The 26,147-nt window shown below is 40.3% G+C and overlaps 2 protein-coding genes across 2 annotated transcripts in view; both read right to left on the bottom strand.

The window, feature by feature from the left end:
* Positions 1–4,707: 4,707 nt before the first annotated feature.
* Positions 4,708–12,825, bottom strand: RDH14 (retinol dehydrogenase 14 (all-trans/9-cis/11-cis)). Its single transcript, XM_006835263.1, has 2 exons — positions 12,348–12,825; positions 4,708–5,421 (listed from the first exon to the last, which is right to left on the bottom strand). Exons 1-2 carry the CDS (start codon positions 12,738–12,740, stop codon positions 4,804–4,806), a joined length of 1,011 nt encoding a protein of 336 aa, XP_006835326.1. The 5' UTR covers positions 12,741–12,825; the 3' UTR covers positions 4,708–4,803.
* Positions 12,826–17,601: 4,776 nt separating this feature from the next.
* Positions 17,602–26,147, bottom strand: part of NT5C1B (5'-nucleotidase, cytosolic IB) — a 44,017-nt gene continuing 35,471 nt past the window's right edge. Inside the window, exon 11 of the mRNA XM_006835312.1 lies at positions 17,602–18,059. Within this exon, the coding sequence (XP_006835375.1) occupies positions 17,727–18,059 (333 nt within the window). The 3' untranslated portion in view covers positions 17,602–17,726. The remainder of the gene's footprint in view (positions 18,060–26,147) is intronic.

Raw genomic sequence — 26,147 nt, 5'->3', positions numbered from 1 at the left:
CATAGATATCTTATGAGACAAAAGAGAACTGGTCCACAGGGTTATCAAGTCTGCAAATCTTTATGGAAGCAGATTGCCACAATTCTTCCACAGAGCAGCTGCTGGGTTGGAACCACCAACCTTTTGGTTAGCAATCAAGGTTTTAAACCACCGCACTACCAAGGCTCCTAAATGTTGTTGTTAAATGCCATTTAGTTGGTTGTGACTCATAGCAACCCTGTATAGGATTTCCAAGAAGAGGGTTTGAACCACCGACCTGATGGTTAACAGTTCAGTACTCATCCTACAGTGCCATACCAGGACTCCAAATGCTATTTAGTTGGAATGCTTCTATATAAACTCTGTCCTGAGCGAAGCTGGGGCAGAAGTCCAACCACCTCACCCCTTCTCAAAATATGGTACTTCAAACAGAAGTAAGTTTTTCAGAAAACAAACAAACAAGAATCAGCACGGAAAATGGGTTTTCAACTCAATTATTCTATAATATAAGAAGCCTTTCTGGGTTAAGCATTGAACTGCTAAAAGGAAGGTTTGCTAACTCAAAGGCCCACAGTTCAAACCCACTAATCACTCTGCATGAGAAAGATGAGACTATCTGCTTCAATAAAAATTTAGTCTCAGAAACACCAGGGAGCAATTCTACTGTCCTACAGGGTTGCTATGGTAGCGTAGTGGTTACGAATCGGGCTGCGAACCTTAAGGTCAGCGGTTTGAAACTACCAGCTGCTCCGCTGGAGAAAGATCAGGCTTTCTACTCCCGTAAAGATTTACACCCTCGGAAACCCTGTACAGGGTCGCTATGGGTCGGAACCGACTCAACGGCACTTAACAACAACAACAACAACAGGGTTGCTATGACTTGTGTTTGATTCATAATATAATATATTACAGATCTCCCTTGGACAATGTTTTGCTGAGGGTAAAAGTATGGATCAAAGTAACATGAGTTCTTGTTGACTGATTTCTGTGCTCAGTAAAATGATCAGAAGTGAGTCAGCAGAAGGGAGAAAGAAGAGAGAAGGAAATCATTTATTGTTGAGTGCCATCGAGTCGGTGCCAACCTACAGCAAACCTGTATAGGGTTTCTAAGGAGCAGCTGGTGAGCTTGAACTGCCGATTTTGAGGTTCAAACTGACTTTGCAGTCCAGCGCATTAATCCACAGCACCACAACAGGATTCTAGCTCTTCATACTATAGCTATTAGTTCTGTCCTCAATTGTATAAAACACTCAGGTGGGAAGGACATCTTCCAAATGGCAGCTCATTTTACCTTGACAGTGGGTTTCTAGAGGAGTTTCTAGTTTTTTATCCTGATAAATTAATATATCCTATTTTATTACTGTGCCACAAACAAGTACTCTGAAAGACCAAAATTCCCAGAAAAGCATCAGGTATCAAAATGCAGTCAGAAAAGATGATATTAAATGGAAAAAAAAAAAACAAAAAAAGAGCTCCTTTTTAATGAAGTCTAGGTGTAGGACAGATTTATTAGCTTCCATTTTTCCAAGTTACATTCTAGTGTATTTCTTGCCCCATTTCTAAGTTTAACAGGTCTCTGTGAAGAATTACTTAAAAAAAACAAAACAAAAAAAAAAAAACTGTTTCAAAGAAAATGATGCAGCTATACACCTACGTCGCGTGCTATGACACATCTGTGATGATACAATTTTTCTTGTATTCACTTTGTCTTCTGCTATTTGTGTTTTCAGTTGTTTGGTGATGTAACAATGCTTTGTATCAAAGCCTCTGTTTTTCCCTATTTTTTAAATTGCTGTTTATAGTATAGGTCTTACATGTAGTTCTTTAATCCTTTAGTTCGTGTTTGCATATGGTGTTAGAGATGTCTTGTTTCATTTTTCTGAAAAGGGATATCTAGCTTTGCCAGCACCATTTCTTGAAGAGATGATCTGTTCCCTAGTTAGCATGTTTTGTTCCTTTTGCTAAGATCAGCTGATAAAGTGAATGGCTTTACTTCTCGATTCTCAAATCTTTTTCTTTTAACCTATGTGTCTTTTGTTGTACTAGTATCAGGCTGTTTTGACTACTGTGGCTGTGTAGTAGGTTTTGGGATCAGGAAGTGAGAGGCCTCTTACTTTATTCTTGTTTAGTAATGCTTTTCTAATCTATGGTCTCTTTCCTTTCCATATCATTAATTATTCGTTTTCCATCTCTTTGAAAAATGATTTTGTAATCTAGTTTGGGATTCACACTAGCCATATTTTGAGCACACAGTGACCATGTATCTGTTGTTATTAAATGCCATCAAGTTGGTTCCAACTCACAGCGACCCTGTATAGGTTTTCTGAGGAGTGGCTAGTGGATTTGAACCACTGACCTTGCAGTTCAAACCACATTGCAGTCGAGTGCTTATCCTACAGCACCACACCAGGACTACCAAACCATGTGTCTGGCATCTACCATATTAGCTGTCGGGGACCCGCCTCGACATTGGGGTTCAGTTCACGAGGAGAGGATACCTGACGGCGACTCATATATATCAAGAATACACAGAAAGAGACAAAGGAGACAAAGAGAGAGACAAAGAGGCACCCCAAAGCCAGGGTGGATACATCACTGATAGGCAGGCTTGGGACTACAGGCATCGTGGCCTCTGCAGGCAGCAACTCACTGCCCTGCAATCTTTACTGCATGCCTTCCAACCCGTAATGCATTATTACTATCTTTACTCTACGCCTGCCAACCAGTAATGCTAACCAGTAATGCTACCTGGGGAGGCCCGGGCCTCTGCTTTATTCAGGGGAGGAGCTTCACACCAAGCTGGGAGGGACTTAGGCAAGGTACAGCTAACATCAGTACTTTTCCAGACATTCAGGTAACTTTACATTATACTTCACTGGTTCGAATCCCAGGCCAGCAACTTGGATTCTCAGGCCCAATTAACATATCTATAGCCCCTGAGCATAGTTGGGGGAAGGTGAGAGTTAAAGACAAAAGCTTGGGCAGAGTCCTGCTGCTTTGGCTTCCTGAGCCAGGTCTGCAGGAGGACTCCAGATGCCCAGGTGAATGCGCTGCACCTGGAAAAGGATTAGGGAGGATGGGTTCTTTGTCTATGGAACAAAGAGCTGTGAAGTAGCTAAGACATTTTTAGTTAATCCTTTGGAGAAATGCTTAACCTTACAACCTTCAGTCTTGGCTTTAGGAAAATATCACATTTATCTGTGGATTGTCAAAGGCTCCAGTGTATTAATTTAATATATATACCTGAATATTAATATGAAAGCAATTTGCCATTAACTGCCAGTGGCCTCATTTGTTACACTTGGCCCTAGCGGGCCTCGAACCTCTGATTAGTCTTACACGGTCTGCAACAATTAGCCAGTATAGAATCATTTTCATTATTGTAGAAAGGTCTACTGGACAGTGTTGGATATGAATGCAACATATGCCTGTGACCAGTTCAGGGTCTCAAATGAATCTCAGAGCTTAAACTTTAAATAAAAGTGGCTTATAAATGTGATAGTTAAAGTTTTATGTTAACTTCACTGGACTTGGCTTCTCAGTGGTTTGGCAGTGAAGATACTGTAATTTCTCATGATGAGAATTGCTATTAGCAGCCCATCAATTGAAAGGAAGCTTTCTCGGGTGTGTGGCCTGCTTCCAATATATTGGCCACTCAGGCAAAGTTTTCTTCCTTTTCTGTTGGGCCTAGATTCTGTATCTGGTTTATTATCCAGCCCTAGTTCTTTGGACTTGAGTCAGTGGACTGCATTATTAGCCTGCTGATTCTGGGAGCTGTCAGCAGCTGGCCATGTTACCTGCCCAACCTGTCTGCCTGTTATCTGACCTGCTGATTTTGGTTCATCAGACCTGCAGCTAAGTGAGTCAGAAGCCTTTAGTCTGACATCTGACTAAAGGACTTGCAACTACCCCCACCTGACATCTCCCTCCCCTGCTTGACAAATGTGAGCCATTTCCTTCATATAAACTTCTCTTTGCTATTGTTGTTAAGTGCTGTCCAAGTAGGTTTCTGACTCATAGTGACCCTTGTCCATTCTGCTTCTAGATTGGAGTAAGACTTAATATGAAGAAAAAAAACTCTCTGTTACAGGTAATTATTGTTGTTAAGTGTTGTCGAGTGGGTTCTAACCCTATAGGGTTTCCAAGGACCTTGTGGTTGAAGCTGACATTACAGTCCAGTGCATTAACCCATAGTGCCACACCAGGACAACTGGAAACTACTAAATTTCTTAAGCAGGGAAGTGACACAGATATGAACTTTATATATATCACTTCTCAAAACAGTGTATAAGATATATGAAAAGAGACTGGTGAGATCAATACTGAGAGATCAGTAGAGTTTACTGACGAAATGATAAAAGACTGCATTCATAAAGCTTATAAAGAAATACACAATTAAGAATATGCACTAGCAAATTTATTCCACATAAAAATTGTGTGCACACACTAGGCATACTGTTTCCCCACAAAAATAAAGATTATAGTAACAATATTTAACTTTGGCCATGAAACACAAAGATATGGGAAAAAAATGCTCAAGATATTATTTTCTAGTTATTGGATTTCCTATATTTGCAATCAGTACTGGCCTGATTATAATTTGTTTTTTTTAAACTACAATTATATTATGCATTCTATTTTAAGACATAGTTGCTGAAATTTCATGCCCTCCAAAATAGTAATTGTTTAATAATTTCAAAATATCCACAGGTACCTCTACTGAAATTATTTTTTCAAGGTGCAAGTGATGAAGTTATACCACTCCTGGTCATGCATAAAACTGACATCCAATTTTATAAAAATCCCTTTTTTTACCTTTTGTCTCTATTTTAATATGCCAACCATCACTTCACTGATATCCCAGAGTTTTCTTGCAACAGACTCATCCATAGCTTTGGGCAATAGTTCCTCCTCTTTACAATCCCCAAAGTACTTTCCTGAAACACCTTCTACTTCAGGTGAAGAAGCTAAATAAATAGAAGTCTGAGCACCTTCTATTGGAGTTTTGAAAAAAGCCCATGACACCAAATTGAACAGTGGTTTGACCAGCAATGGAATGTTTATGTGCCTCCCGAGATTTGTTCGTACAATACCAGGATGTAACACATTTACAGTAACATTTGTGCCTTCCAAGCGGCGAGCAAGTTCTCTGGCAAATAGAATATTAGCTAGTTTGCTCCGACTATAACAAAAACTTTTATTGTAGCTCTGTTCACTGTTCAAGTCTTCAAAATTGATGTCTCCATATTTATAAAGTTTGGAAGAAACTACCACAATCCTGCTGGGAGATGAACTTTTGAGGAGTCCAAGAAGAAGATTGGTGAGTAAGAAGTGCCCGAGATGGTTCACTCCAAACTGCATTTCAAATCCATCTTCAGTCTTCATATAAGGACACTGGAAGATTCCTGCATTATTGATCAAGACATCCAGTCTAGGCTCTTCCTTTAAATGTCAAAGAAAGAGTAGCAAAATTATGAACACAGACCTTTTACTGCTTGTTCTGTTCAAGATAAATAAGTTATAATAAAAATGGAATTGGATCTAGGCCGAGTCTAGACTTAGCCACAGTCCTAACCCTGACTCCTTCCTTCAACACCCCTCTCCACACTCATACTCACAAATAAAAGAACTGGAGTCTTAACAGTTTAGGAATCAGAGAACTATTTGGAACAGTGGGGGTAGATTCATTGGCAGACCAGTCCTTATATATTAATATTCATGACCATTTCTCTTCAACAGCTTCTTTTTCTTATTTATTAAAACGATATACAGAAAGATATTAACCCATAATGAAATGTCAACAGGAAATTTAGATACTGAATCTAAGACTTTATTTCTGATCTTATGTTTTCATAACTTAAGGATAGTTGCTAATATATATTTTTTGATATTTATTTTATTAAAAAATTGATCAGTACCAATTCATTTGGGGAAAGCACACTCCTCTAATTCCAGATTTCTTCTTAAATTCAGGTGAACTATGAAAATATCAATTTGAGAGTTCTCATATAATCATATCAAGATTACAACAAATGCATCTGTAACAATCTTTTTGTTGTTGTTGTTATTCATGCAAACTACTAAAATTCTCTTAAGAGTGTCTGTGAGTTTTTAACATGTTTTTTTCAAGGGGCCTGGCCTTGCATTTACTACTCCCTGTCCTAGTGTGGCACTGTGGGTTAAGGGCTGGCCTGCGAGGTCAGTTTGAACTGCAAGGTCGGCAGTTCAAACTCACCAGCTCCTCGGAAACCCTACATAGGGTCACTATGAGTTGTGGAACCGAGTCGCAGAACCGACTTGACACACTCAACAACAACCCTATAGTGATGGTGGTGTTGTGTCATGGAGTCTGGTTTCTGACGCTGTAAATCTTTACCGGCGCAGAAAGCCGCAACTTTTGCCCGCGGAACGGCTGGTAGTTTCAAACTGCTGGACCATGAGATTAGCAGCCTGACTCGTAACCACTACGCTACCAGAGCTCCTTAACGACACTGTAAGAAAACGAAATCATAGAAATTAGATGACTTGCCCAGAGTCACAGTGATCATAGTGGCAAATCAAAGGTCTGAAGATAAATTTTTTTCTAACAATGCTCCTTGCCTCTCAAACTGGCATTTTCAAATCATTGCTAGAGAATTTCTGTGAACCATAGGAGCTCTGGTAGCGTTGTGGTTACGAATCAGACTGAGAACCACAAGGTCAGCAGTTTGAATCTATCAGCTGTTCTGCATGAGAAAGATGAGGCGTTCTGCTCCCGTAAAGAGTTACAGCCTCGGAAACCCTGTACAGGGTTGCTATGAGTCGGAACCAACTCCACGGCACATAACAACAACAACAGAGCTGATATGCAGGAGAAGGTAAGTCACTGTTTATTTCCAGCACTACTAGTATCAGCACTAGGGGCAAAGTTATTGTTAAGTGCCACTGAGTCCGTTCCAACACATTGAGACTCTGTATAGAGTTTCGGAGGAACAGCTGGTGAGTTTGAACCACTGAATTTGAAGTTTAAAGTGACTTTGGGGACCAGTGCTTATCCTATAATACCACACCAGGACTTAAGAATGCTTTATTCTGTTGTTCTCTGAGAGTAAATGGTATCATAGGAGTGTAATCGGCTCAGGCTATTTCCTTAAAACTGGGGAAAGCAACAGGCTAGGAATACAAAGTAACACTGGAGAGAATATCATGAATAATTTAAAGAAAGCTCAAGATAAAAAAAATTTTCTTAACAAGTAATATAAAAAGATCAGAAACCACCCAGTAGATTTCAAACACTGTCTCACAAAAACAGCAAAGGACACTAACAGGAGTGGAGGGGGGATTATCAACAAACACCTGTAACCTCTATCGTTGTTAAGTGCAGTCCAGTAGGTTCTAACTCACAGCAACCCTGTATAGGGTTTCCAAGGCTGTAAATCTTTACCGGAGAAGAAACTGCTGACCTTCCACTACTCTACCACCTCTATATTACCTCTAAAGGTCACAGTCCGTGTTTTCCCTACATGAAAACAACCTCTTCACTCTTCAAGTGGCCACCTACTTAAGAGAGCTGTAAAGGATCATTTTATACTTTGACCACATATTCCAGCTTCTTTTCAGATTAGAGTGCTAAATTTTAGTCTGCTCTAAAGTCTCTTCTGTGTGACGCTGTGGGCTAATGCATCAGTCTGCAAAGTCGTTTGAACTGCAAGGTCGGTGGTTCAAGCTCACCAGCTGCTCTTTGGAAACCCTACACGGGGTCGCTATAGGTCAGAATTGACTCAATGGCACTTAACAACAACAAAGTCTCCTCATTCCCTAAATCATATAAATTGCCTTTCTTTAGCTCTTTCCTGGCTCCTCTGTGTCTCTTTCGATAGACTGAGAAAAAGAAATGCACCACATGTTCCAGGTGTGAAGACACAGTGATGACCCACGATTAAATTAATTTGAGGCCAAATTTCAAATATCCCTGGCCCTTCTGCCAAATATAAATGAAAAGAAAAATGTGTTAAATCTCACACGTGTTATCAAAGCCCACCTGTCAGAGGATTAACTATTTCTCATTCTGTCTGTCTACACACCTGTAGCATTTCCAACAGTCAGCTTCAAAAAAAGGCAAGAGTTCACCCATGGGGGAAAGAAAGGAGTGTTCTTTTTCACTAATCCTTTGGAAGAGTTTCCTGAATTAATCATTCCTAAACCATCATTCTTTGCTGGGCTTGTGCTATTTTAAGACTTTATCTTTTACTATTTTTTAAAATTCTAGGAAATAAATGACATAAATACCAAAAGTACCAACCTGCGGGAAATCTACACTTCCCCCTTTCTCTCCTTTCTGCTTACAGTCACTGAACTTCAGAGCCAGGTGGGAACTTAGAAAAAAATCAGAAGCAAGGACTAACTGTCTCCTTATGTAGTTGGTTCTGTCCCATTTAGCCAAAGAAGTACGTTGTTGTCAGGTGTTGTCAAATCTACTTCAACTCATACTGACCCCATATGACAGGATAGAACTTTCCCATAAGGGTTCCTAGCCTGCAATCTTTATGGGAACAGATTGCTAGGCTTTCTCACTTGGCGTCACTAGGTTGCTTTGAACTACTAACCTTTCATTTAGCAGCCTAGTTTTTGGCTGTTGATCCCCCAGGGCTCCTTAAACTGGCATGTTATTGTTAAGTGCTGTGGATTTGGTTCCAACTCATAGAGACCCTGTATGGGGTTTCTGAGGAACGGCTGTTAGGTCAGAGCTGCCTACCTAGTGGTTACCAGTCCAGTGCTTATCCTACTGTCAGTAACAAGAAGATACAGCTCCATGCTGATGATAATAGGAAATTCTAATGCATCCAACATTTCGTATGTTAGTATTTATTTTCTTAATCTCTGTTCTCCATAATGAAATCCTAGCAATAAAAAAATAAGCTAAAAGCACTGCTGCAGCTCCCAAACTGTGCACCACGCACCCAAACAACCAGTGTGCTGTGGGATATTTGTAAAATTTTCATGAGAAACATGGTGATATTCTGTTCAACATCACAAAAACTCCTAGTTCCAGGTACTTCACAGCTACATTACTTTGCACTATGATTCTTTTGGTGATGTCTTATCTTTGTGGAGCTGGGTTTTCAGCAGTTGCTCTAAAAACAAGCGTCATGCTAAAATTCAATGTGGGGCAGGAACTCAAGCATAACATTTAATTCCAAGGGAGTGTGGTAGCTTTGTAACATAAGCACTGGACTGTGAACCACAAGGTAGTCAATTTGAGCCTACTATTTGCTTATGTGGTGCACTGAATCAGCACTGGACTGGGAACCAGAAGGTCGAATGTTCAAACCCATCAGTTTCTCCTTTACAGGGTGGTTGGTCTCTATGAGTCAGAACCTACTCAAGGGGTGGGAGAAAGATAAGGCTTTCTGCTCCTGCAAATAATGATAGGCTCAGAAACCCTATGCAGGGTTGCTGTGAGTTGGAACTGAGTTGACAGCGCTTAACAACATCTGATTCCAAAGCTTGAGAAGCTGACTCAATGACTAACAGGAATACATATCCCATCAGTAAGGAACTATGGTTATTAGGAACTAAATATCAGCTCTGTGGGTTAATGCGCTGCACTACAATGTCAGTTTGAACTGCAAGGTCAGTGGTTCAAGCTTACTAATTGTTCCTCGGAAACCCTACACAGAGTTGCTATAGGTCAGACCAGGCTCGGCGGCAGTTACCAACAACAATTCTCTCAATTCTGTAGATTATTTTTTCAAACAGCTACTAAATTGGGACTCTTTGTTGGCACTATAGGATAGGCACAGGACTTCAAACCGTAAGATCAGCAATTCAAATCCACCAGCTGCTCCTCAGAAACCCTATATAGGGTCTCTATGATGGCATTTAATAACAACACTAAATTGTTAGGTCATAAATATTTAGTATGCTGTTTGGATCTAACAGCTTAACAATGAACTGGAAGATATTCTGTTTGCCCCTAAGGGGTTCTGGAGTGGCGCTGTAGGATTAGCACTGGACTGCTAACCACAAGGCTGGTGGTTCAAACCCACCAGACACTCCTTGGAAGCACTATACAGGGTTGCTATAAGTCAGAATTGTACTTAACAACAACAATAGAGGCACCATGAGGTGCCCTGGTGGCATAGTGAATTATGTTCATTGGGCTTTTAACCACAAAATCAGTTGTTCGAATCCAGCAGTCTTTCCTTGGAAAAAAGATGAGGTCTTCTTTTACAGCCTTGGGAAACCGTATACTGGGTCACTATGAGTTCAACCAACTCAAAAAAATTACTGATCACTTAGATTACCCTGGAGTCCTGGTATGGCATTGCAGGAAAATGTACTGGACTGCAAGGTCAGTTTGAATCACAAGGTCAGCAGTTCAAATCCACCAGTTACTTCTGGGAAACCCTATGCAGAGTTACTATAAGTCAGAACCAACTTGAGGGCACTTAACCACAACAACAGAATACCCTGGTATGGTGCTGTAAGATAAGCAATGGACTGCTAACCACAAGCTCCTTGGTTCAAACCAACCAACCACTCCTCAGAAACCCTGTACAAGATTGCTATCAGTCAGAACCGACTCAATGGCACTTAACAATAAGGATGCTTAAGGAGCTCTGGTAGCATAGTGGTTACGAATTGGGCTGCGAACCTCAAGGTCAGCAGTTCGAAACTCCCAGCTGCTCCGCGGGAGAAAGATGAGGCTTCCTGCTCCCGTAAAGATTTACAGCCTCGGAAACCCTGTACAAGGTCGCTATGAGTCAGAACCGATTCCACGGCACACAGCTACCACCAAGGAACCCTAGTAATGTAGTGGTTAAGTGCTTGGCTGCTAACTGAAAGGTTGGAAGTTCAAACCCACCAGTGCAGATTTCAGACTTGGAAACTCCATGGGGCAGTTCTACTGTGTCCTACAGGGTCACTAGGAGTCAAAATCGACTCCATGGCAATGGATTTGGTTTGGTTTCAGTAATGGTAAGACCTGAACTGAGAAAGTTTGGGGACTTCTAATCTGGAGTACTGGTGTGGCGCTGTGGGTTAATGCACTGGGCTGCAAAGTCAGTTTGAACCTCAAGATTGGCGGTTCAACCGGACCAGCCACTCCTCGGAGACCCTATACAGGGTTGCTATGGGCCAGAACCGACTTGGCAGAATTTAACAACAAAAATCTGGAGCCAAGTGCTGGTAGTATTGTAGGATAAGCACTGGACTACTACCCCAAAATTGTTAGTTCAAACCACCAAGTCAATCCATAGGAAAAAGATGAAGCTCTCTGCTCCCATAAAGATTTATGCCTTGGAAACGATATACAAAGTCATTGAGTCAGAATTGATCTGATGGCCATGGAGTTGTTTTTTGTTGTTGTTTACTATAGAGCCAGGACTCCATTTCCTCTAGACACTTTCCTTATGCCAGCAAGTTTTACATCTCACTCTTCCTAATGCCCTCTTGCAAGACACTTAAAGTGCTACCTCAAAGTAAACAGAATGCATGTCAGTGAGCTGTTTATAAATCAGCTGTACAAAGAAGCCCTCTCATCTCACTGCCTGGAGTAAGGCAGAAGAGCAGGGGCATTAGAGACAGACGGACAATGGGCAAGTCACTTAGCCTAATTGTGCCTGTTTCCTCTAGTTGTAAAGTGGTGATATTAATTCCTACCCCAGAGGATTACAGTGGGGATTTTATGATGATAATAATAGCCAAAGACACTTTAATTTCATTTAAAGTATCTGAATATTTGCCTCAGGCCCTGGCACATACTAAACCTTCAATAAGCGCTAGATACTATTTTTATCCCTGCACCAGTTCATAGCATGATCGTTTGGATCCCAAGCTCCATTCTATTGGAAATCAGCTAGAGTCTGGTTAAGGATGGTGCTCATGAGTCCACTGGTGGCATCCAGATAAACTCTGGATGGGCTGCGCTCTCCCCAGATCCTCATCAGCTAGCATCATCTCCCAAATGCTTACAGATTTTGTGAAAGAAGAGATGGCTTAATGCAGACGAACTTTTGACACAGGGAGTATAATTCAGAGACTCGGTGAATCTACTCCCAGTTGGCCCTTACATAATACTATAAAATACCCTTCAGAAGCTGTCTTAATGTTTTCCTCTTGGGACCATATCTTTTTCAACATCCTCAGACAAATTGTTTATTTCCCAGGGTGACAACTCACTAGCCGCCTAAATCAAAGACTTTTTTTTTTTTTTTTTTTTAACTAGCTGGCTGTCATTTCCAAGGTCACACCCCCGCTTCGCTGGGGACGCCTCTTCCCAGTTCAGCCCCGCTCCCATCAGGCCCCACCCAGCTTAGGCCCTGCAAACAGGCCTTTCCGCTTCCCTTCGCTCCTTTCCTTTCCTGCTGGGCTCCCCAATCCCACACCTGGAGCATCTCCTGACAGAAGGCGCGCACCGAGCGCAGGGAAGCGAGATCCAACTCCTTGATGACGAGCTCCCCGGCCGCGCCGGCGTCAGGGTCTGGCCTGGGGCCCTCCGCCTGGCTAAGCTCGCGTCGCAGCTGACCCGCCGTTTCCTCCGCGCGCGTGCGGTCCCGGCAGCCCATGATCACCCGAGCCCCAAGTCGCAGCAGCTCAGCGGCAGTGGCGCGGCCTAGGCCGCTGTTCGCCCCTGTGATCAGCACAGTCTTCCCGTGCATGTGGCCTGAATTTCCGCTGCTGTGAAGCCGCTGGGTCCTCGTCCCCACGAAACGCCGGGCCACCAGCCACAATCCTCCACCCAGTGCGGCTAGTAGTGCAGCCACTGTAGCCACTGCCATAGCTGCCAGGCCCAGAGGGCCCACCAGGCCCAGTGCTGGAGTCCAGCAGACACCAATTTCCCTTTGCTGAGGCTACCACCTGTACGCGTACGCGAAGAACTCTGGGACACGGCCAGTCGGCCTCTGGTAGGCAAGGAGCATCCTGGGACTTGTAGTTTACTTCATGTTTCGGTTGATTGGTTAGGCGAATGCAGGAGCCATGGTGGTGTCGTAATTAAGCGCTCGGCTACTAATAAGTGCCATGAAATGAATTTCAACTTGTAGTTACCCTGTATAGCGTTTCCAAGGCTTTAGATCTTTTGCTGGAGCAAAAAGCCTCATCTTTCTCCCGTGGAGCAATGGGTATGCTTGAACTGAAGGTTTTGCTTGTGGTACAGTGCTTATCCTATTGAGCCATCATCTGCTCTGCTATAGAAAGATATGGCAGTGGACTTCCCTGAAGATTTACAACTTTAGAAATCAAATGGAGTAGTTCTACTCTGTCTTAAAGATTAGTCTGAGTCAGAATCAACTGGACAGTAATGATGTGGTTAAGTTTGGTTTTAGTTTTAGGTGAGTACAGAGCTCCAATTTGTGGTTCACATCAGTGTAACTTGCGCCGCTTAGTTTAATAATGAAAAGTGAATTGGTTTTCAGGCGGCTACAGTTCATACTAATTTAAGTCCCAGAGTTGTGATGGCCTAATGAGTACTTTGAATTTATAAACCTCTTTATAGGTCGGTTTCTAAATACTATGCTTCAGGGCTGATTTAGGTGTTTCTTTTAAGAGTTCCTAGGACTTATAAGTCATCAATTTAATTTATGTTCACATTGAGAGTGGTCACTACGTAACTGAGGTCTAGAAGGACTCTCTTTTTTCATAGATGAGGCTAAGCACTTAATAACATAAATCAACTAGACATGGAGTGGACCTGTTTCTCAAACTTTAGCCTGCATCAGAATCAACTGGAGGGCTTATGAAACTACAGAAATGATTGACCTAGTGCCAGAGTTTCCAATTCAGAAGCTCCAGGATGTGACTTGAGAGTCTGTTTTACAAGAAGTTACCAGGTGGTGATGCTGCTGATTAGGAGAGGACACTTGGAGGGTTATTAAGGAAGACTGTCATTATGGCAGGCATTGGTCTCCACAGGAAAGCTATACTCAATTGGTCTTGGCATTGACTGAATTACAGTCAGAAAAGCTTGGATTTAGGGTAAACACAACCTTCTGATCAGGCATAGGCTTGGCCACAATTCACAAAAGCCATCCCTTATGCCCCATAGAAAATTAAATGTAATAATGGACCGAAAAGTATGCTGTAAACTGTAAAAGCCCTCATAAATGTCAGGAGTTATTACCACAGGACGCATCCTCAAGCTGAAAACTTCACAGCTTTGTTGTTGTTTAAGTGCTCTCAAGTCGGTTTCATCTCATGCGGTTTCCAAGGGGTAGGTGGTAGGTTTGAACCATCAATCTTGTGGTTAGCAGTCCAGTACTTATCCTACAGCCCCACACCAGCTATTTTTAAGATAATTCATTTATCTCCTCACCTATCCAACCAATATATACCAATCTCTCACCATGTGTCAGACCTTGTAAGAGCCATAGAGAAAAAGGGCACCATTTCTGACCTTTGAATGCTTGTGTTACTGTTAAGTGTCAATTCAACACATATTGACCCTGTATAGGATTTCTGAGAAGCAGCTGGTGAATTGAACCGCCAACCTTGCAGTGTAAATGGACCTTGTAGTCCAAACGCATTAACCCATAGCGCCACACCAGGCCTCCTTTGAATGCTTATCGTGTGGTAATTTCACAGTCCCCGGGATCAGTAGAGTGGCATAACTAGTCATGTTTCAAATGAGTTTCCTACGTGATTTTGATAAGTTGTCCTCCCCTTCATTCTATTTTATGATGATATCACATGTAGCTTATATTCATCATGGAAAAAAAGGGGCGGGGGGGGGGGGCTAGAAACCAGGAGAAACTTCCTTAAGGGAGCTGAAAAATGGTGCTCTGGGGTAGAATAAAGAGAAGACATGAGCAATGGGAAGAGTTGAGCTTTCGCTCCACTCTATCCTGGACCATAAGGCCAGTTTGAACCACAAAGTCTTTCCATGGTTAAAGCACACCAACTGCTCCTTGGAAACCCTATACAGGGTCGCTATGAGTCAGAGCTGACTTGATGGCACTTGACAACAACAGTCCTCAATCTGTGTGGTGGTTGTTGTTGTTAAGTGCCGTCAAGTCAATTCTGACCAATGGCAACCCTGTGTAGGGTTTCCAAGGAGCAGTTACTGAGCTTGAACCACCAACCTTGCAGTTCAAACAACTTTGCAGTCTGATGCATTCGCCCACAGTGCCATACCAGGACATCTGTGTGGTGCTGTGGGTTAATGCCTTGGACTGCAACGTCAGTTTGAACTGGTTCAAGCTCACCAGCTGCTCCTCAGAAACACTTAACAATTCTCAATCTGAAAGGAGACCTGTTAGCATAGTGGATTACCCATTGAATTGTCTCTACCAGCCCTTCTAGGGGAGAAAGATGAGGCTTTCTGCTCCCGCAAAGATTGACAGCCTCCAAAACCATATGCAGGACTGGTATGGGTCAGAACTGACTTGATGGCACACCTCCATCACCATCCTCAATCTGAAGGTGCTACTCAAACTCATGAGCCCCCAACATATCTTTGTCTATGGTGTCACACTCTTCCATTCTGTCCATCCATATCAGGTCTGTCCTTCATAGCCCAACTCTCCTCTCCATTTCCTGACCACTTCTAGCCCACACAGACCTCTACTTCCTCAACCTCATGCATGACCCTGTTTAGCAATGATTATGAACAAAATTCTGTTGTTAGCTATTTGACTTTGCACATTTGACTTTCTGTACTGGATTAAGGTTATACATTTCCTAAAGGCTGGGATTATGTGTGAGTTTCTCATGTGGTCTTCACATAGGACGATGCCTAGAAAATAGTAGGTATTCATTAAATGTCAAAGAACTCTGGTAACATAGTGGTTACAAGTGGAGCTGCTAACCTCAAGGTCAGCAGTTCGAAACTATGTGCCATTCTGTGGGAGAAAGATGAGGCTTTCTGATCCCATAAAGATTTACAGCCTCAGAAACCCTATTCAGGTTCACTATGAGTTAAAACCGACTCCATGGCACGTAACCACCACCACCAGTAAATGTCACAACTAATATATTTTAGATTGTCTTGCACCAAATTAGGGTGTAGAACAAAAGATGTGTACCACCTATGGTCTTCTCTCTACCAGAGTCATGCGGTGGAATATGTATTTATTTGGGGGGGGGGGGCGCTGGATAGAGATGCAGGTGGGGTAGAGAGAAGGGGAAAGAGTGTGGAGAAGAGAGGAAGGGAGGAATATGTAGGCTGGTAACTGCAGAGTAGCTAAAGTGTAGAACCTAATGGGACAAGAAGTCTGTTCAGGATGGGTTCTAAAGGCCAGATATTTAATGCAAACAACTTAATTTAGAGGTAGTGTAACACAGAGAAAAGAGATGGCATATAGCTTCTGAAGCAAACAAGACTGAATCTTATCCCTACTATTTACCAGTTGCCCATCTTTGGACAAGCCAGCTGATCTTTTCTGAACATAAAGATAGATAAAAGGAGGATAATAAATACCACTATGACAAAAAAGTTTAGTTTGATGATAAAAATGTGGTAAAGTGTGAAAATAACCAGCCCACTGTATTTAACATGTGGTAGACTATGGACTTCTGGTATGGCGCTGTAGGATCAGCACTGGACTGCAAACCACAAGGTCCGCAGTTTAAACCCACCAGCCATTTCTTGGAGATCCTATTTAGGGTTTCCATGAGTCAGAACCAACTCAACGTCACTTAAAGGCAACATGTTAATAGCCAACCAATGCCTGTTCAAATCAAAACATTAAAATAGAATGGCAGCAATAAAGGGTCAGGATATTCCAAGTAATGTCACGTGTTTAAGTGGTGACAAAGACTCTTTATCAGTACAAACACTGGGCCAATCTGCTATGCCTAAAGTCAGAGACTTCAGATAAGATACCCTGTGGAGTGCAGAGACTCTCCTAGAGCTCATCTTAGATGGAAAGTACACTGTATGGAACTATGTGCTTTGTTCCTGAATGTGCAGTGTCAAAATTAGTATACTCGTGCAGGTAGCATGACCTTCTCATTTTGCATTGAAAAAAAATCTGATGTTGAGAGACAACAAAATAAAAAGCACCTGTTTTTCCTGGCGAAGCACTGTAGGATAAGCACTAGATCACAAAGTTGGTTTGAACCGCAAGGTAGGTGGTTCAAACACACCGGTCACTCCTTGGAAACACTACACAGGGTTACTCTGAGTCCAAAGTGACTTGACTCTTAACAATTTTCAAAATAATTTCTCCTTTCACCTTTGGAGATCATTATTCCAGAATGATAATGAATAACTATTCTATCTTTTCAGCATCTTAAAAGTGAACAATGCTTTGAAAAATTGTATAAGTTTCTGAAATAATCCCTTAAGCCTTCAAGCATTCAATTTCCAAATTATATTAAAGGACACATTAAGAGTTGGGCTGCTAACTGCAAGGTCAGTAGTTTGAATCTACCAGTTGCTTTGCGGGAGAAAGATGAGACTTTCTGCTCCTGTAAAGATTTACAGCTTCGGAAACCCTATACAGGGTCACTATGAGCCAGAACCGACTCCCCGGCACATAACCTCTAAGAAAGGTACAGTGACACTCAGCAGCACTGGCAGCTGAAAATAGAAGTTTCTGGAAGGTAACTGAGGGTGCAAAATGCTAAAGAAAGAGAGAGGAAGGAAGGAGGGAGGGAGGAAAGAAGGAAGGAAGGAAGGAAAAGAAAGATCAATAGACGATATTCCCCCGAAGTGCTAGGTTCTGATGTCCAATCTTCTGAAACACCCACCTAATGACTCAGGGGACGCACATGGAGTAACTTCTGTAATACTGGACTGTCAGTGCTGTATTTCACCTTCCCATCACCTAAGGATTGATTTTTTGAGAAATGCCATAAGGTACATGAGCTGCGATGGTGCCAAATTTCTGTGCCCCTTCAATGTGGAACATTTGGTCATCAAAGAAGATATGGGGTCGAATCTTCACTAAGATGGGTCCTTTCGGGGCTCCAGCAAGGAAGAGAGCTTCGTCTATCTCTAGACCCCAGCGACGAAGGGTTTTCAACACTCTAGCACCTGAGCTGGCTGCGCTCCTGGCAGTCACCAGGTAGGTCCTGATAGGGCAAAGTAACCGTTCATCTTTGGCATAAAACTTCTTTTGCAGTCTTCCTAAATCTTCCAGAAAGCCTTTCAAGGGACCCTGTGAAAGGAATGCATGTCATACCTGTGATCCAGTGAGCCAAAGAAAGTAAACTCTCAAAGAGCAAAGTCTTAGGAGAGACTATGAAAGAATACAACACTACGTGAGATATGCAGTATTACAATGCAGATGTCTTACTGCTGAAACTCACTGCATTAATGTCAATACATTTCTTGATATGCATCCTGTATTCCTGAAGTAAACTTTTTTATGACAAGGGAAATTGTCATCTAAACCCCAATTTTTTAAGTGTAAAGAAGGTGTACTTAAATATAGTAATTAAACCAGAGCAACAGATTGAAACTGAAACTACCCATGGCAGGTTTTGGTATGGCACTGTAGGATAAGCACTGGACTGAAAGGTTGATTTGAACCTAAAAGTCAGTGGTTCAAATCCACCTGTCACTCCTGGGAAACCAGAACCAACTGGATGGCACTTAACAACAATAAAGCCATGGTAAACTGCTATAGAGGGACACTTTAAATAAACCCTAGTTTATCACTAAATTATTTTAATTTTCATATGGTGAATTGTATATTTTAGCATTTTAAAGTACATTGTTTTATCTAATTCAAAAAAAAAAATTTGGGGGGGGGGACTGATAGTCACAATTGCTTGGTTTATCTTTGCACATGTTTTTATTTTCAACCTTTCTAAATATTTAGTTTTAGGTGCGTTTCCTGTATAGAGCATAGAATTGGATTTTGATAGGTGATCCAATCCAAAAGACTTGCTTTTAAAGACAACAATTGTTAATATTACAAATATACTTGATACTGGTTTTAGCGTACTATTTTGTGTTGCATTTCCAAGTTTAAAGCATTTAAACAATTGTCCACCTTGTGTGTCTTTCTTTTATGTGCATGTGTGCATGTGTGTGGTTTTTCTGGCAGTTAGGAATGCTAGCATTATTTCATTCTGTGACCTTTATACTACCCTGTCTTTTATAACTGTTTTCTAAATCCAGAATCTATTATTCTTTACAATGAAAAAATCAGAATATTTCTTCAACCTTTATCTTATCTTCTATTTCTTCTCCACGATCCAATTTTAGTGACTGTTTTAATATTCTAAGTGGTTACACTGTGTTATTAAATATTTTAATATTTATATTTACCAGTTTTATACTTTATGTTTTATTCAGCAATTGTAATAGAGAGATCAGTATATGTAATATTCCTTAGACCTTGTTCCTCTCATATTTTTCCAGATTTCATTAACTATGTAAATTCTCCATTGTCAGAACATGTAATATTTGCTTCCTTTTCTTTCACTCTAATATCCACAGTTGTTTATTAGTTACAGTTCTGTGGTTAACTATATTCGACACCCATTTGTGCCTTAGTGTATCTAATCATCAAATGTTGGCCAAAATCTGTTCTCCAGAGCACCAGTCCCCACTTATTGACATGGTTGTGATGTTCCAAAGATCAGGTGGCTATCCAAAATCACTGTTACGGGACAGTCAGATGCCACATCCTGCCTTTAGTACTGGTGCCCCTACGCTGTTGCTCAGTGTCTATTAGGCATCCTTTCAGGATGGATGTGACATAGCAGCCCCCTACCCCCATTTCTGAACTATACCTTCCCCACCACTGTGGAGACCATGAGAGTTGGGGATGATGGTCGTGGTGGTTAGATAGTGCCCACTGTTTGTCCTGGCCAAGGACCTCACTTGTTTTCCATTTACACTGGCTGTGCATCCCTATGGGGCTCCCTTCTCTCTACCCTTCTTGCTTCCTCCCACTGACCAGGATATCATGAATGAATGGGAGAATGTATCCCATGGTTGGTCGATCCCCACCCCTTATTTGACCTGATCATTATCAGGGGCTGAAGTATACCATAAATGACAGCCTGCTGACAGCACCCTGTACTTAGCCATGGTCTCATACAGGGCCTGGATCTTTGAAGGTATCACCTGAGAATTTTTCAGTTGACAAAAATGTAAAATATCAAAAACATAGTTGCTAAACCCTATACAGCATTGCTATGAGTTAGAATCAACTCAGTGTCACTTAACAACAACAACAACAAATGAGGAGTAGATGTACTAATTTTTTTTTCCAAGAAAGTCTTATGAAAACAATGTTGTTGTTAGGTGGTTTTGAATCAGTTCTGACTCACAGCAACAACAGAAGGAAACACTGCTCAGTCCGGTACCATCAGCACAATCATTGTTACACATGACACCATTGCTGCTGCCACTGTGCCAATCCATCTCATTGGGAGTCTTCATCTTTTTTGTCTACCCTCCACATTACCAAGCATGATGTCTCCTCCAGGTACTGGTCCCTCCTGATAGATTATATGTCAGAAGGATGAGAGACAAAAGCTTCAAAGGAGCATTCTAGACATAAGTCATCCAACACAGATTTGTTTGTTCCTCTGGTAGTCCATGGTACTTTTGATATTCTAACCAGCACCAAAACTCAAATGCATCAGTTCTTCTACAGTCTTCCTTATTAATTTTCCAATTTTCATGTGTACATGAGGCTATTGAAATTACCATGGCTTGGGTCAGGTACACCTTAGTCCTCAAACTAACAAGTTTGCTCTTGAACACTCTAAAGTGTTTAAAAAGGTCTGTACAGCAGATTTGCTTAATACATTACATCATTTGATTTCTTGACTGCTACTTCAATGAGTGTTGATAGTTGATTCAAGCAAAATGAAGTATTTGCAAATTCATTGTTTTCTCCATTAATTATGATCTTATTTATTGGTCCAGTGGTGAGAATTTTTGCTTTCTTTACACTGAAGTGCAACCATGACTAAGGTTGTGTGGTCTTTGATCCTCATCACTAAGTATGTCAGTCCTCTCCACTTTCAGCATATCACAGGTGGTTAATGAGTCTTCCTCCAATCCTAATACCAAATTCTTCTTAATGTAATCCAGCCTCTTGGATTGTTTGCTCAGTATACCGGACATGAATGGTGAAAGAATGCAACCGTGGTACACACATTTCTTGATTTTATACCATTCAGTTTCCCTTGTTCTGTTTGAACGACTACCTCTTGGTCTATGCACAGGTTCCTCATAAGCATATTCGAGTGTTTCAGAATACCTATTGCCAGCAATGTTCTCCATAGTTTGTCATGATCCACACCGTCAAAAGACTTTGCAGGGTCAATTAAGCACAGGAAAACATCTTTCTGGTACTCTCTGCTTTTAGCCAAGATCTATCAGCATTGCTATTCCTTGTTCCTTGTCCTCATCTGAAGCCAGCTTGAAACTCTGGCAGTTCCCTGTCAATGTACTTTTGCAGCTGTTTTTGAATTATCTCTAGCAAGTTCTTACTTGTGTGTGATATTAATTATATTATCCAATGATTTCTGCATTCCATTGGTTCACATCTCTTTGGATTAAGCACAAATATAGAACTCTTCCAATAAGTTGACTAGGTAAATGTCTTCCAAATTTCTTGGTATAAATGAGTAAATGCTGTATCATTTTGTTGAACTATTTCAACTTGTATCCCATTAATTCCCAGAGCCTTGTTCTTTGCCAATTCCTTCAGTGACGTTTGGGCTTTTTTCTTCATTACCACTGGCTCTTGGTCATACAAACGGACCTCACCAGATGGAATACAGAGATATAAAATTGACTGCGTCTTTGGGAAGATATGGTAGACATTTTTCATATCACCAGTCAAAGCAAGGCCAAGGGTAGACTGTGGAACCACCCATCTATTGCTCATATGTAAGTTCAGAATGCAGCTGAAGAAAATTAAAACAAGTCCAGGAAGACAAAATATGTCATTTAACATATCCCACCTGAATTTAGAGATCATCTCTAGAACAGATTCGATGCATTACATAATGATGACCAAAGACCAAAAGAATTGTGGGGTGATGTCAAGAATATACTACTATAAGAAAGGTCATTAAGAAAACAAGAACAAATTCTACCAACTTCTTTAGTCTGAAATTTATCAAACATGCAATCAAGATGTATTTATAATTACTGGAGATTTGAATGCAAATTTTGGAAACACAGAGGAAGGATCAGTAGCTGGAAAATTGGACTTTGGTGATAGAAATAATGCTGGAGATCACATGATAGCACTTTACAAGACCGATGATTTATTTATTCATTGCAAATACATTTTTTAAACAGCATAAAAGATGATTATACACATGAACTCACCATATGAAATGGAAATAATAATTCCTGTATATATAGTAAGTTTCCAATTACTTTTATTTGTTGTTGCCATTTTGCTTGAGTGACCATCCAGTTTGAGGTAGGATTTTTTAATTATGTTTTTCTGTCCATAAACATCAGTAGAGCTCTTTTGATATTGACTGTTGTTCTGGAGAGACCTGAGAATATCTTGACTTTTTTCCCTGTTTATGCTGATGATCTTTGCCAGGCTGTCCAAAGAACTATTTATCTTTAACATCAAATAATTTTACTGATTTTGTTAAGACACATCTTAGTGATGATCAATCTGGTTGTTTTCCTATCACAAAATGTGGTTTTTAATCTTTAATCTTTTAATGTTGCAACATGCATGTTAAAATATTCATGTAATTCAGGACCATTTCCTCAATTTATATTTTATATAAATTTAAGTCATCTTTATGTGCCATGGAACATCATTTCATCAAATTTCTTCAGGGATTCCAATTATGCATGTGGCATATTTACTTTACCTCTGATCTACTTCTATCATGTTTCTCTGTATGTGTTTCCAGAGTTCTTCCATTTAATATTTTTTTGCATCTCTGATCTGATTCTTACACTTCTGCTCTTTGATTCTGTTTCCATAAGTTTTAAAAAGCCATAGTGCATGTTTCGTCACAATTTTTATCTGTATTTGCCAATTTCTTCCTAAAAAGTATCTTTCAGCTTCTATCTTTGCATATGTCTTGTGCTCATTCTCTCTTATGATTCATTACTGAAGATTTATTTTCCTTGGAGCCATTAAATGGTTTCAGGTGAAGGCCAATGGTAATATTTTAAGACTGTATTGTTTTTGAAATTAAAAGGCTTTCCTTTTTTCTGCTGCTATTGAAACAAACTTTTCTTCAAACCTGGCTTGTTTGGGTGATAATTTGTTTAGTACTACTTTCTTTGAGTCCACATGTATCCCAAAGAAAGTAAAAATCCTCAAAATGAGAGGTATACGCATAGGGGAAAAAGCTATAACTTTTATTTTTTGTAAGTATCAGTAAAGGGTGAGTAGGAATTATTGGCAATAGTAATGTAGGTCACTATATGACTTTTAAACACAGAGAACAGAGTTCTTTCTGCTTTTGAGTAGTTTCCAAAGTGAAGGAATGGTGAATGTTGATGATTTTAAACCACACATCTGTCTTGCTCATTTTTATTTCTATTTTTGAATATGTTTTAAAATTTATATATTTATACAGAAGTGCAAGTATATAATTTATCATTAAGAATATAGGAATGTTAATGAAAGGTTACTCAAAAATACTTGAGGAGTTGTATGATTTAAAACATTTGAAATTTGCCTAGGATGTAGAAGCTACCACCCTAACACCAAGAAAAAGTGAGATAACCTACAAAATCATAACTTTTCTTGAGCTCAAAGAGTTCAGGTAACAAGGTAATAAGCTTGAATGAAATGTACGGAAAAACAGGCATTTAGAAGAAAACACACAAAAAAGCTGTTTCACCTTTGTTGGTGATAGTCAGGTGCCATCAAGTTGGATCTGACTGATATACCTTATGCACAGCAGGACGAAACACTGCCCACTCAATCCAAGCAAAATAAAGTCTTTGACAATTATAATCTTTTCTCCACTGATCATGGTGCTATCTATTTGTCCAGTTTTGAGGATTTTTATTTTCTTTACATTGAGGTAAATAAAACCCATGTAAAGCTGTAATAATGGAAGCTGTAATCTTTGATCTTCATCAGTATTTTAAGTCCTCTTTGCTTTCAGCAAGCAAGGTTGCATTGTATACATATCGCAGGTGGTTAGAGTCTTCATCCAGTCCTGATGCACATTCTTCTTCATAAAATCCAGTTTATCAGATTATTTGTTCAGCATACAGACTGAATAAATATGATGAAAGAATACAACCCTAGTGGACACCATTCCTGGTTTTAAAAAATTCAGTGTCCCTTTATTCTGTTTGAAAAACTGTCTTTTAATCTATGTACAAGTTCCTCATGAGCACAATTAAGTGTTCTGGAATACCTATTATCCATACTGTTGTCCATAGCTTGTCCTGATCCACATAGTCAAAAGCCTTTGTATAATCAATTAAGCACAGTATGCCATTTTGGTATTCTCTGCTTTTAGTGAAGACCCATCCGACATCAGCAATGATATCCTTCATTCCAAGTTCTCATCAGAATCCAGCTTGAACCTCTGGAAGTTTCCTGTCAATGTACTATTGCAACCTTTTAAAATTACCTTTAGCAAAATTTTACTTGCATGTGATATATTAATGATATTGTCTGATCTCTGTATTCTTTTGTGTCACCTCTCTTTGGAATATGCACAAATATGGATTTCTTCCAGTGAGTTTTGCCAGGTAGTTGCCTTCCAAATTTCTTGGCATAGCCAGTGCCTCCAGTGTTGCATCAGTTTATTGAAAGATTTGTTTGTATTCCATCATTTCATGGACCCTTGTTCTTTGCAATGCTTTCAGTACACCATGCACTTCTTTCTTCAGTATCACTGGCTTTTGATCATGTGCCACCTCATTAAATGGCTGAACATCTACTGTTTCTTTTTGGTACAGTGACTCTGTGTTTTCCTTCTGTCTTCTTTTGATGCTTTCAGCATCATTCAATATTTTGCCCATAGAATCTTTCAGTATTTCAAGTTGAGACTTGAATTTTTTTTTTTTTTTTCAGTTCTTTCAGCTTGAGAAATGCTGCGTATGTTTGAATTTTATATTTTCTAAATCCAGGTCTCTGCACATTTCATTATAATACTTAACTTTGTCTTTTTGAGTTGCCCTTTGAAATTTTCTGTCTAGCACTTTTACCTCCTCATTGCTTCCATTTACTTTAGGCTATCTATGCTGGAGATCAAGTTTCAGAATACTGTCAGATACAGTGCTGGAAGAAGAGCCCCTCATCTATTTGTTGTTGTTGTTAAGAATCATGGAGTCAGTTCCGACTCGTAGTGACCATGTACATAGTTACTGAGGCTGTAAACCTTGATGGAAGCAGAATGGCTCATCTTTCTCCCATGGAACCACTGGTAGTTTCGAACTGCTGACCTTTAGGTTGGCAGCCCGACTCATAATAATTACACTACCAAAGGCACTCAAAATACAACTTGGGAAGAGCGGACCATGCTTCCACAAATGCAGTAAAGCTTTTAGGACCTTCATTTGCTGATTGGGCAAAACTAAAATGAGGAGAAAGAGCTGCAAACATCCACTAATAATCAAAACATGGAATATACAAAATATGAATCTAGGAAAATTTCAAAAATTACATGGAATGCATAAAGATTGCTATCCTAGATATTGGTGAGCTGAAATGGACTGGTATCGGTCATTTTGACTCTGACAATTGTATGGTTTACTATGCCAGGAATGAAAATATGAGGAGGAGAAGGAATGGCATCACTTCATCATCAGAAAGAACATTTTCACATTTGTCTTGAAGTATAATGGTGTCTGTAATAGGATAATATCCACATGTCTACAAGGCAGACACCAGTAATACCACTATTATCCAAATTTATGTACTATCCACTAAAGCCAGTAATGATGAAATTGAAATAAAATGTGCAAAGATCTGGAATCAGAAAACCCAAAAGGAAAAACACACTCAGCATTTCTCAATCTATGGGAACTGAAGAAAAAAAATAAGCCTCAACTTTGGTAATTGAAAGATTCTCTAGAAAAATTATTGAATGATGCAGTAAGCATCGAGAGACGATGGAAGGAATACACAGAGTCACTGTACCAAAAGGAAATGTTTCATGTTCAACTGTTTCAAGAGGTATCATATGATCAAGAGCCAATGATACAGAAGGAAGAAGTCCAAGGTGCATTGAAGGAATTGGCAAAGAACAAGGCATCAGGAATTTATGAAATAAAAATTGAAATCTTTCAAGAAAGTGAGGTGGCACAGGAGGCACTCACT

Source organism: Chrysochloris asiatica, unplaced genomic scaffold (genome assembly GCF_000296735.1).
Source record: "Chrysochloris asiatica unplaced genomic scaffold, ChrAsi1.0 scaffold00016, whole genome shotgun sequence".
Classification (NCBI taxonomy): domain Eukaryota; kingdom Metazoa; phylum Chordata; class Mammalia; order Afrosoricida; family Chrysochloridae; genus Chrysochloris; species Chrysochloris asiatica.
Note: the sequence above shows the minus strand (reverse complement) of the source record. Positions and strands in the feature narration are given on the sequence as shown.

Bases quoted from the DNA above. Each gene is read 5' to 3' on its own strand.
- RDH14 (XM_006835263.1), bottom strand. From the start codon at position 12,740: ATGGCAGTGGCTACAGTGGCTGCACTACTAGCCGCACTGGGTGGAGGA. The intron at 5,422-12,347 runs GTGTGGGATTGG...TGACATTTAAAG, and splicing joins TCTGTCAGGAGATGCTCCAG to GAAGAGCCTAGACTGGATGT.